The 13,127-nt window shown below is 42.4% G+C and overlaps 1 protein-coding gene across 3 annotated transcripts in view; it reads right to left on the bottom strand.

The window, feature by feature from the left end:
• EFHC2 (EF-hand domain containing 2) overlaps nt 1-13,127 on the bottom strand; it is a 194,239-nt gene that overhangs the window by 156,742 nt on the left and 24,370 nt on the right. For all 3 annotated transcript variants that reach the window (XM_059386230.1, XM_059386229.1, XM_059386231.1), the window contains one exon: nt 6,475-6,663. In XM_059386230.1, coding sequence (XP_059242213.1) covers nt 6,475-6,663 — 189 coding nt within the window. The remainder of the gene's footprint in view (nt 1-6,474; nt 6,664-13,127) is intronic.

Here is a 13,127-nt window from a genome sequence, read left to right as displayed (position 1 = left end):
CATCAAGGTATCACACCTGTCAGAACAGCTAGTACCAAAAAGACAAGAAACAAGTGCTGGCGAAGATGTGGAGAAAAGGGAACCCTCGTGCACTGTTGGTAGGAATGCAAAATGGTGCAGCACTATGAAAAACAGCATGGAGGTGTCTCAAAAAATTAAAACTAGAACTACCATATATGATTCAGCAATTCCACTTCTAAATATTAATCTGAAGAATATGAAAACACGAATTCAAAAAACTATATGTACCCCTGTGCTCACTGTAGCATTACTCAGAAGAGTCAGGATATGGAAGCAACCTATGTGTCTACCAATGGGTGAATGGATAAAGAAGATACCCAACAGGGGCGCCTGGGTGGCTCAGTGGGTTTGGGCCTCTGCCTTTGGCTCAGGTCGTGGTCCTGGGGTCCTGGGATCGAGCCCCGCATTGGGCTCTCTGCTCAGCAGGGAGATTGCTTCCCCCACCCTCTCTGCCTGCCTCTCTGCCTACTTGTGATCTCTATCTATCAAATAAATAAATAAAATCTTTGAAAAAAAATCCAGCATTTAAAAAAAAAAAGAAGAAGAAGAAGATGCCCTGTATATACGATGGAATGTTATTCATCCATAAAAAAGGAGATCTTGCTATTGGCAACACTATGGATGAGCCTAGAGGGCATTCTGCTAAGTAAGTGACATAATTCAGAGAAAGACAAACACTGTATGACTTCATTTCTTTTTTTAATAAGATTTTGTTTATTTATTTAACAGACAGAGATCACAAGTAGGCAGAGAAGTAGGCAGAGACAGAGGGGGGAAGCAGGCTCCCTCCCGAGCAGAGAGCCCAATGTGGGGCTCGATCCCAGGACCCTGGGATCATGACCTGAGCTGAAGGCAGAGGCTTAATCCACTGAGCCACCCAGGTGTCCCATGTATGACTTCATTTCTATGTGGAATCTAAAAAACAGAACAAATGAACAAACAATACAAAACAGAAACAGACTCTTAGATACAAAGAACAACCTGGGGGTTGCCAGAGGGGACAGAATAGAGGGAGGGTCAAAATAAAGAAAGTGGGTTAAAATGCACAAACTTCCAGTTATAAAATAAATAAGACGCGGGGATGCAATGTACAGCACAGTTAATAATATTATAACTCTTGGGACACTGAAAAATAAAATAAAATTAAATGTTAAAAAATAATAATAATATTGTACAATTTTGTATGGTGACAAATAGTAGCTAGATTTATTATGATGATCACTTCCCAATACATATAGTTTATATATTATATATTATAATATATATATTACAGCATAAATGTTGTAAACCCAAAACTAACAAAACATTGTGTTTCAACTGCATGCCAACAATAAATAAATAAAAAATTTAAAACTTTTTTAGGGGCACCTGGGTGGCTCAGTCAGTTAAGCATCTGTCTTCGGCTGAGGTCATGATCCCAGGGTCCTGGGATGGAGCCCCGCATGGGGCTCTCTGCTCACTGGGGAGCCTGCTTCTCCCTCTGCCTGCTACCCTCCCTGCTTGTGCTCCCTTTCTCTCTCTCTCTCTCTGACAAATAAACAAATCTTAAAAAAATTTTTTTTAACTCTCTTAAAAAAATCAAGGTGACCCAAGAGATCAAATTATGTTTTAAAAAGTTATGTTTATATTGCTCAAAGCATAAAGATTCACACAGTACTACATAATCAGCTTACCACAAACCCAATGTCAATGAATGCAAAGTTATTAAAATTCTAATTCTGTGGCCAGTAGTTCTGATTATAATTATTATGTTTACTATAGATGGAAAAAATGAAATAATATTTTTAAATGCATGCATACCCCATAGGATCAACCTTTATCCTGCCATTTACTATAATAGAGTCATTTGCAAAACAGCAAACAAATTAGGCTAACTAGGAGTCACTGCCAAATGAAAAGAAATGAGAGTGTAATTATAGAGTCAATGCAAATGGTACTTAACATCCAGATAAAAGTCATATAAAAACATTCAGTTATTTGGGTATTTTAAACTAATCTTTTTATAAAAGCGGCTAATGACAGATCATATACAGTAACCACAGCAGCAGATGATAAATTAGTAAATGCCATATTCCAATGAAACATGTAGGTACCTGGTGTCATTAGAAAGAACCCCAAGGCCGAAAGATCCAAGATCTGGGCTCTGTTCTAGGATGAACAAGTTGGAATTTTCTTTGAGTCACAGACTAAATGTTATGCCTACTAAGACCAAAGTCTGAAGCACAGACTGCTAGCGGTGAAAGGGCTTTTGAGATCAGCCCGCCGAGACCCTCATCAAGGTCCAGGTAACTGAGGCTCAGAGAGGGAAAGTGACTAAAGCCACAGTCACACGGGCCATTCGTGAGGAGCACCGCCCAACGCAGAGCCTCAGGCTCCTGGTCCCTGCCCCACTTCTTACCAATGACTCCTCACTTACAGAGTGAGAACAATCACCCAAGCCTGCTTCTTCCTCGCTGTCATGCTGGAATGATGGCTCGAACTAACTGGTGTGAGTATGCATGCACTTGCTTGTATTCACGTGAATTCGACGAATTCGGGGTGCGGTGCGGGGGGCGGATGCAGTATCATGCAAAACCGGCCATCAGCATAAACCCTCCCAGGGCCAGTTAGGACTGTGTTTCTCAACGGCAGCAGGACTGGTATCTTAGGGAGGACGTTGTCCCCCATCCAGGGTGGCCCTCTCCACATGGTGGTACTAGCTGGCCCATCACTAGTACTCAACACGGGAAGGTGCCTCTGGACCAGGCACCGCCCTAGGCAAGGCCATTTAAAACATCCAGATGAATGCCAATGAGCCATGGGAAACAATATATCAAAATTCCAAAAATGGTAAATAAAGATGGAATCAGTACTACTGATTTTTTTTTTTCCTTTTGCCTCCGCCTCCAATATGGCCCAGCATGGCAGTTCATGGATCTTGTCTTCATTTAAAATACTGCTAGTTCGGTTATCATGAATGTTGGCATTCATTTTGATTCTTGACGATAGTTCATTAGAATACTATCCCGCTTGATCACTGAGGTTCTGGTGCCCCGTGAGTTCTGCCACCAAGTTAAGGGCCTCACTTGCTTCCACCTAGTCCCCGTCACTATGACAACCCAAAACACCTGCCCACATTTGCAAAGGCCTCCCTAGGTTCGGAGAACCTCTGAAATGGGGGCTGATTTTTCTCATACAACAAAGACAGGCAGCCCCGGGCCTCCATGATGCCAAGATGGCTGCAGAATTAGGTCCTAGTTCCAGACAAGAAAACACAGATATGGCGAAGCGCAGGGGAAGTATTATCAGCCGAGCCTCTTTTAATTAGGGAAAAAAAACAGATTTCCCAGGAACCCTACCCAGTAAACCTTCACCCAAATACCACTGGCCAGAAGTGAATCCCCTGACCAGCCCATAGCCGCAAGTAGCCTGAGCAGCTGAACCCTTTTCGGTTGTGTGGGCACAAGTGCAGCCACAATAACACCAGGGTTCCCTCTATAAGAAGAAGGGGGGGTGGTGGTGAGTGAAAGAGAAACAGCTAGAAATGTCTGCCATGGGGCCCATGCAACATAGTAAAGGCCGGCTCTTCCTGGTGATCACAAATCACCTTTTCTCTGCTGGTGATCAGATGGTCTGCCTGGGCAGAGCAATATTATGGTCACTTCTAGAATTCCGGATAAAACCCAGAATGTCATCTTAGGTTGGGCTCCATATTTGAAACAGGGATTCAGGTGCATGGGATTTATGGAAGGCACACTCTTTTCTTTCTTTTTCAAGATTTTGTATATTTATTTGAGAAAGAGAGAGAGAGACAGAGAAGGCATGAGCGAGCAGGGAAGGAGCAGAGGGCAGAAGAATGAGAATGTGAGGCAGCTCTGCACTGAGCACGGAGCCCAAATGGGGGTGCACCCCAGCACCGTGAGACTATGACCTGAGCTGAAACCAAGAGTAGGACTAAGTCAACTGATTAAGCCACCCAGGTGCCCCCAAGGGCACCTTCTTAGGAGAAACTTTTAAGCAGTGAGGGGAGCACCCAAGGGAAGGGAAATGAGCCAAGCAAGGATGCAATCACACGTGAAGTTTTGCCTGGGCCTGATGCGCAAGGGGCCATGAGCCGAAATCCACAATACAGAGTTGTCTAGCCTTGAAGCAGCTCAGCTTTTTCACCCTTGATAAATCAGTTAGCCATCTGCCACCTCCTCTCACGGTGATGGGGCCAGTGCAACCATCCAGGTTTCTCTGGGTAATGCAATGTCCATCGGCCAAGAACACCACTCCGTGAAGGGCTATGGGTATGAGCTGTTTGCCAAAGCACGTGCTACAGCTGGGGGAGCTGGGTGCCCCACCCCTAACATGGACCTGGGTGGGCACCAGGGCATCTGTGACAAAGAGTAGAGTTTGATACACTTTCCAAAGAACTGCCTTTATTTCTATCTTGCACTGTTTGAGAATATAAGCCTGGATATACTGCTATGATTAAAAGTCATTAGAGAACTGGCAACGAGTTAAAGATGTCTCATTTTTAAGAAAAATGATTAACAGGTGTTGACTTGTTTTGTTGAACCACGAACAGGAAAGCACTTTATAATTTGCTCTGGGTATTAACCAGGATCCAGGCTGTAGTTCACAATCTCATCAGAGCACGTAAATATTTCATAGTCTTAGTGTCTCATTGAAAGCTCAATGAATATTTAATTGAAGTTGACCAACAAAATAACTGAAAGAATTATGTTGCATTTAGTTAGGCCTAAAATGAGCAAGCTCTTCATTTTCTCAAGAAGTTTGAAGCTAAAATCATTCCAACTTCATGAAATATTCTACATAATTTTATAAGTAATTAAAGGGCTGCAAAATAGGTTTGAAAGGCACATATTAAATATTGAGAAAAACAGGAAATAAAATGAATTTTCAACTTTCAGTGCAAAAGAATAGTTTAATATACTGTCACCTCCAACATTACTTTTATTCAGTAGTGGATGAGTTTAAACTATTGTCAATACCCTCTTTTTGACACAAAAAGTAAAAATAGAATCTTTCTTTGTCACTTGCAAATTAAATATTCTAGAATGATGATGTGCAAACACCTATAAGATTGATATTAACAGGAAACCATGAACGAGCCAGCCATGTAAGTTAGCCCAGAAATTGCTTCTGAACTCCAGGTCCAACATTGGGCCAGGTACTGAAAATAATTAAAAAAAATTTTTTTTTAAAGACAGAGAGAGAGAGAAACAATGGTCCATGTTCAAAGTAGAGATGATTTCCCTGGAAAGAAGCTTCCTATGCAGTCTGTTAGATCTCCATAAGTGTCAGAAATGGGCTTCAAAAAAAAATATGTGCTCTAATTGATCAACCCTAAAACAGATGACACAGAATATGTCATTTCTATCAAATTTGAGACATTTTAATTGGAACCAAAGTATTGCCAACTAATCCATGCTAAAGCTGCTAAAAACCACCTGGTAAACTTAGGGTATTAAGGTCTGAATTCTTTATCTAGTCCTGAATTACTTGTATTAAGATTTATTTTGGGCAGAGAGAGAGAGAGAGAGCAAGAGAGAACACACACATGCTCAAGCTGGGGGGAGGGGCCAGAGGAGAGAAAAAGTGAATCCCAGGCAGACTCCCTGCTCAGCGCAAAGCCTGACACAGGGCTCAATCTCACAACACCAAGATCACAACCTGAGCCAAAACCAAGAGTCGGACACTCACCTGAGCGACCCAGGTGCCCCACAGTCCTGAATTAATTTTTAATTACAGAATTTAAATAATCTAGTAACAGGTTCCTTTTTGGAAAACAGAACGTGAGCCGCAATACAAGGTTGTCTCGTAAACCCAACACATCCATTGTGCTGTCTTATGGGCAATAATTGGTCATCCTGCAGTTTTCTTCCCTTTAATCTTAGTTCCTTTTAAAGATATTCAAATGGATCACCTTTTTCAATTATCAATACTCCATGATATGTGTGTGTTATGTACACATATACGTTCAGTTCAGGTTCTTGTCTAACAATGGCGCCTCTTTCATTCACTTCTACAATTCATACCCCATCACCCTTTGGTTCTGAGAGATGGGGAACCATGATTAATATGCAGAAAAGAGAATACATCTTTCTGTTGCTATTTAATGGCATGTTCCAAATCAAACAACATGATTTCACTAATGGCAACTCACGAACCAACAGTGACACTGACCAGACTCTAAGCGTCTACGGGAGGACAGATTATCCTGTCCAGGGGAGGAGAAGGGAGAAAGGTTGATAAGCATTAGCCAAGAAAGATAAACATTCAGTGTCCTGAAACCAGTGGGCCTGGTCAGAAAGAGGAGCCGTGGGGTATTTTTCTTCTGCAATGTGTCTTTACAAAAGAACGAGCCTGAACATTTACATCGAGGGCTCAAATTTTCTCCAATATTTACTATATCATACATGTCACATTTTACAATTGCATTTTTCCCAGTGCCATGGGACTTACCTGCTTATCGAAAGCTACCCAGGATGGAGCATCACTTCCAATTCCTTTAGGAAATGCACTATATTTAGGCTTCATCTTTTGCCCGAAAAGCAGTTCTCCACCAATTCCAGGTTTATCTTCACTCACCAGCATGCTCACATTGTTGCAAAAGCCCCAATGTTGAGATTTGTGGAACTTCTCCTTTCCCACCTGTGAATGCAAGCCACAACATAAAATGGCTGAAGTATGGCTTTCTGTCTTGTCCTACTCGTTTTTTTAAAAGGTAAACACATCCCCCACGGTTTATTTTTCCCATTACAAAATGCACCTTCTAGTGGCAAATAATTATGATCCACCTTCACCCAGAAAGTTGGGTCACATTTTTAAATTCAATTCACTTTAGCAAATTCAAAACTTTGAAAAGCAATCAAGAAGAAACCCGATGCTCCATGCTATTTAAAATGGTTAAAAATAACGATTACTGCAAGTGAACATTTAGAACATTAGCTTGCTAATTGGTCTATTCTACTTATTTGCCAAGAATGCAAACGGCGCGGGGTTGGTGGGGGGGGATCCTCTACTTCAGAGTGAAAATGTAAGTTTTCCTACGTAAGTCTAAACGTTGCACTGACACAGAAAATAAAATCTTTTCCTCATTAAAATGAATGTAACAGGAAATTCCTCAGAGCTGACATTCTCATCCTCATTTTAAAAATTTGCCTTTCCTTTTCCTCACTCCCCTCCTGTCTTTTCTGGGGATCTGGGCAGAGAGAGAAAAGCCTGGACGAGGCTACCGAGGGTTGGCAAAGATGTGGGCCGACGTCAGCTCGCGTGCTATGCAGCAGGGAAGTAAAAGAAAGAGTCCCTCGGAGAAGAAATCCAGCAATACCCAGGAAAGTGACAAGTGCAGATGCCGTCTGGCCTAGCAAGTCCATTTGCAAATATCCTTTGCCTCTGTGCACAAGGAACTAAATATAAATAATAAATATATCTATAACAAATGTAAATAAATATTTATTGTGCTACATGTCATACATGGTGAACATCCAGCCGCAGCCCTGAATAAAAAAAATAAAACAACTCCGATTACAGCAAAGCCATCTCTTGCTCCCCTCCCTGCCTCGCCTGTGGGTAACCATTACCCTGAATTTGTCGCTGGAGTTTTAACATTTTTTGTCGGGGCAACCGTCTTTTGCAAAAGCATGACTCAGAGAATTCTGACCAGAGGTCTGAAAAGACCTCATTTCAAGGCAACCTATGAACAGCAGGAAATACTTGCCAATCTTCTATCTGATAAGGGGCTAATATACAAAATATATAAAGAACTCCTACAACTCAAAAGCACAAACACAAACAATAAAATGAGAAAATGAGCAGAGCGTCTGAACAGTTATTTTTCTAAAGACGACACACAAATGGCTCAGTATCACTCAGCCTCAGGGAAATGGGAATCAAAAGCCCAGTGAGATATCACCTCACACCTGTGACAATAGTTCCTGTTCAAAAAGACAAGACGTGGGGCACCTGGGTGGCTCAGTGGGTTAACCCTCTGCCTTCGGCTCAGGTCATGATCTCGGGGTCCTGGGATCGAGCCCCGCGGCGGGCTCTCTGTTCAGCAGGGAGCCTGCTTCCTACTACCCCTCTGCCTGCCTCTCTGTCTACTTGTGATCTCTCTCTCTCTATCAAATAAATAAATAAAATCTTGGAGCCCTCGTGCCCTGTTGGTGGGAGTGGGAATTGGTGCAGACATGGGAGAAGACAGTGTGGAGGTCCTGAAAATATTACAAACAGAACTACCTACCACACAATCCAGCAAGTCCTCTGGGTATTTATCTATAAAAATATCACTCAAAACAATATATTCACCTCTGTGTTCGCTGCAGCATTATTTACAATAGCTTCTAAAACATGATAAAAACGTAAGTGTCCACCAATGAATCAATGGATAAAGAAAACACAAGATACACACACACACAATTATTCAGCCATAAAAAAATGAATGAAACCTTGCCATTTGTGACAACATGGATGGACCTTGAAGGCACTACGCTAAGTGAAATGAGACAGGAAAAGATAAATATCATCTGAGCTCATTTATATGTAGAATCTTAAAAACAAAAAACAAACGAACAAACAAACAACAAAACACCACGGGCTCACAGATACTGAGAACAGATTGGTGGTTGTTCACAGGTGGGGGTGGGAGGGAGAATGGGTGAGGGGGTCAAAAGGAATAATTATCTAGTTATAAAATAAGTTCTAGAATGTAATGTATAACATGGTTACTATAATTCATATTGTACTGTATTATTTGAAAGTCTCGAAGAGAGTAAATCTTAAAAGTTCTCATCAAGCACTGGGTGTTGTATGTAACTGATGAATTCTTGCACACTACATCTGACACTAATGTACTATATGTTGGCTCACTGAAACTAAATTTTAAAAAGTTCTCATCCCAAGAAAAAAAACTTTCTACGTGTGGTGGCAGATGCTAACTAGACTTAATCATTTTGCAATATATACAAATACAGAATCATTTGTATACCCAAAACTAATATAATGTGTCAATTATACCTCAATCAAAATAAAAAATACAATACTCAATGTTAGAAAGAATGAAGAGAAAAAGAAAAGACCCAGTTTCCTCTTGTAAATGAAGGCAGCCTGGAATAATCAGGAAGGGCCTGAGCAGCCCCACCCATGGGAGACAAGGCCACAACAGCTGCCCTGGGCAGATGAACAACCCAGCTCAAAGGCTATGACGGGGAGGCCAGAGGCGGTGGTTAAGATGGTGAGCTGCAGCCTGGCTCTGTCCCTTGGAGAATCCATTGTCATGACCTCTACCAAGCTCTGACCTCCCCTCCCCCACAAACCTGCCACTCATACACGTTCAGATTACCACAAGTCAATCCCAAATCACCAAAGCAAAGCAAAAACTGGGTTGGTTAAAACGAATGCTGGAGTTTCCTCCCGCATTTCCATGAATGCTCCCTCTTTTATTTTTTTTTAAGCTTTTATTTATTTGAGAAAGAGAATGAGATAGGGAGGGAGAACTTGAGAGGGGGGAGGGTCAAAGAGAGAAACAGACTTCCTGCTAAGCAGTGACGCACCCCCCCCCCCCCCCGCCCTCGACTCAATCCTCGGGCTCCAGGATGACAACCTGAGTTGAAGGCAGTACTTAACCAACTGAGCCACCCAGACACCCAGCATTGTTTCCTCTTTTAAAGCAAGTAACCTCAGAGGCTCCAAGGAATTCCAGTGGCTGCTCCCTGCACATACCCACTGCCCCTTCAGCTCTCATGCCATTCTGCCTCGCATTGTGTATTACAACTCTGTGCATTCACTCTTTGAAAAAATAAATACATAAAAATAAATAAAATAAAGCAAGTCCTTTCAGGCAATCACAAACTCACCTCAGGTCAAACCAACACATGTTTCTTAAGCATCTACTGTACTCCAAGCTGTATGCCAGATTTACTAGTTAAAATAAGCATAAGACGCAGCCTCCACCCTAAGAAGAAACCCACAGTCTTGCTGGTGAGATACTATTCAGATCTAAGGAACAACTAGAAAACTAGAAAATAGTACAGGTACCATTTCTGACCACTCATTGTGAGCTAGACTCCAGAGGGCTTTCTGTACATTATCTCATTTCACCATCACCGAACTATCTGATAGGTTTTATTATTGCCATTTTTACCAATGAGGAAACCAAAGTAGAGGGAAGTAGACTAGCATACCCACAGGGACGCTGGAACTAGTGAAGCCTGCCTCTGAACTTAAGTTCATGTGACCTTAAGCTCTGGTCAGCCAGGCTGGAGGAGCAGTGGTGAGGTCCCATGGGTAAATGGATCCTGTCCTGGGCAGGGAGGAACGGGATGAATCGGACAGCAAAGGACAGGTAAGGATGTTGGGGACAAGGTTACATGTAATACACAGCAGCTGAGCTGACAGCACCCAGCAGGAGGGGCAAGAGAGTAGTGAGTCTAATAAAAAAGGACAAGTTCAAGTTTAGAAAGAGGGTAAGACAGTAGAATACATAAGGAGGTCTATACTATGGAAAGCCTCACATTTAACTACTGCATACATCTGAAATGAAAATAAAATAATCAAGAATCTCACCCCTGGATATATATCTCAGAGAAATTCTCACAGTAGTCAATAAGTGGTTAAATAGGAGAATGTGTCATGGTGTTTTGGGGAAGTGGAAGGTAATCTAGAGATCTGTGTTGATGAAATCAACAAGAAAATATGGTTTAATGGTGGATGTTAATTTCACCTCACTGCTTGAAGCAATAAACCAAGCACTAAACCAGATGCATTAGCTCACGGTGCCACAACAAAATACCATACACTGGGTGGTTGAAACAACAGAAACTGGCTTCTCAGTTTGTCCTCACAGGGTACTGAAACAGACAGCAAGCTCTCTGGTGTCTCTTCTTTAAAGGGTACTAATCTCTTCATGGGGGCCCCATCCTCATGACCTCCTCTACACCTCATTCCCTCCCAAGGCCCCATCTCCAAATACCTTCACATTGGGGGTTGAGGCTTCAACACAAGAATCCGGGGAGGGCACATTTCAGTCCATAGCATCAAATGTACACACAGCAACACATATCCTTCAAACATTGTTGGTTGAAAAAAAAATGATTATCTATAATAATAATTACATTTGTTTCTAAAAATACACACACACACACACACACACACACAGTGTTATATATTTTGCAAGGAAACATACAGGTTCCAGAATGTGCATCAGAGATATTTATATGGAAGCTTATGTAAAGCGGCAAAAGAATGAGATTAAGGTTAAGGACATATACGGAATAAAAATACCTAAAACCAGAGATGGACCTTGCACAGATCAATGACGTAATGCCAGAAATAGACGAATATAATGAATTCACCTCTTTGTGCCAGACATTAAAAAACCAACAAACAAAGGTGGGTTGGAAAGAAATGTGAGAGGCAGGCAGACTTAGCGAGCTGTTAGTGCATGAGCAGGCACAAATGAGAAATGACAGCACAAGGGAGGCACAATGAGAATGGGAAGGAAGGGACATTCTAGATATAGAACAGGGGGCCTCGAACTATCTTTGAAGAAGGGCAAGTTGATGATTTTCCCAAAACTGCTTCAGACTAATACCTTTCCAATATACAATAAAATTAATTACAAGAAATTGAAATAAATACAAAGACATACAAAGTCTTACAAGCCCACTGATCACACCCTTGGAAATCATAGCAATGTCAAATTGCCATATAAGCTTCTAAAGACTCCCAGTGTCTCACACACACATGCCACATTTTGAGTGGCACTGCCATAGCCACCATCAGGTGAAGAAACCAACATCTGATTGGATGTGTTATAGAAGGAAGAGTGAGGGGAGGTGATTTGAAAGTTTCACGCAAGCCTCACTTCCACTTTGGAAGGGTTGGGGAGCAGAAGATGAGAGAGGAAAAGCACTAAAAAGGATGAAGGAAGGGAACCTGGCTGGCTCAGTCACTTAAGCATTTGCCTTCGGATCTGGTCACGATCCCAGAGTCCCAGGATCAAGTCCCACGACACGCTCCCTGCTCAGCAAGGAGTCTACTTCTGCCTCTGATCCTCCCTCTCATGCTCTTTCTCAAATAAATAAAGCTTTTTAAAAATTAAAAAATAAATATATAAAAAGGATGAAGGACTTCCATCAGCTGACCCCTTAGCCTACCTATTGACACAGCTCCTGGGCTCAGTTTCTCATTCTGAAATTTCTGGTGGAGACCAAAACAGCAGATTAAACCTGAAGCACTTTCAGAGAGTCTAGTCCTTCCTTTCCACCACCACAGCAGCAAAGAGAAGAGGGAGAGGGTAGAGGAGGAGTGCCGGCTCCCTACCCCCAGACATGTACACATACACAACTGCTATGAACTCTTGTTAGCACATTTTTGTCCAGCTAGTGACAGTGACTAAGAATACCAAAAAACTGAGCCTTATATCTTAGATATATTTTTAAAATTTGAGACAGTGACAGTGCTAGGGGCTAGGAGCAGAGGGAGAGGGAGAAACTAAAGCAGACTCCATGCTGAGTGCAGAGCACGAGGCAGGGCTCACTCTCACAACACTGAGATCACAACCTGAGCTGAAACCAAGAGTCCACTCCTAACCGACTGCACCACCCAGGCACCCACAGAGCCTTTATTTTTAAATATTTTATTTATTTATCAGACACAGAGAGAATGCACAAGCAGGGGATCAACAGGCAGAGGGAGAATCAGGCTCCCCACTGAACAAGGAGCCGGATGCAGGACTCGATCCCAAGACCCTGGGATCATGACCACAGCCAAACGTAGAGGCTTAACCCATTGAGCCATCCCAGGCATCCCAGAGCCTTTTATTTTATGACATAAGACCCACCAATGCTGTGAACATTGAGAAACTACAATACATAAATTCAGAAAATAATTCAATTGAGTTCCTGTTAAATCCATCAGTATCCTAGAGGAAAACATAGGCAGTAACCTCTTCGATATCCGCCACAGCAACTTCTTTCAAGATAGGTCTCCAGGGGCACCTGGGTGGCTCAGTGGGTTAAGCCGCTGCCTTCGGCTCAGGTCATGATCTCGGAGTCCTGGGATCGAGCCCCACATCGGGCTCTCTGCTCAGCAGGGAGCCTGCTTCCTCCTCTCTC

The sequence above is a fragment of the Mustela nigripes genome, chromosome X, assembly GCF_022355385.1.
Source record: "Mustela nigripes isolate SB6536 chromosome X, MUSNIG.SB6536, whole genome shotgun sequence".
In the NCBI taxonomy this organism is placed as follows: domain Eukaryota; kingdom Metazoa; phylum Chordata; class Mammalia; order Carnivora; family Mustelidae; genus Mustela; species Mustela nigripes.
Note: the sequence above shows the minus strand (reverse complement) of the source record. Positions and strands in the feature narration are given on the sequence as shown.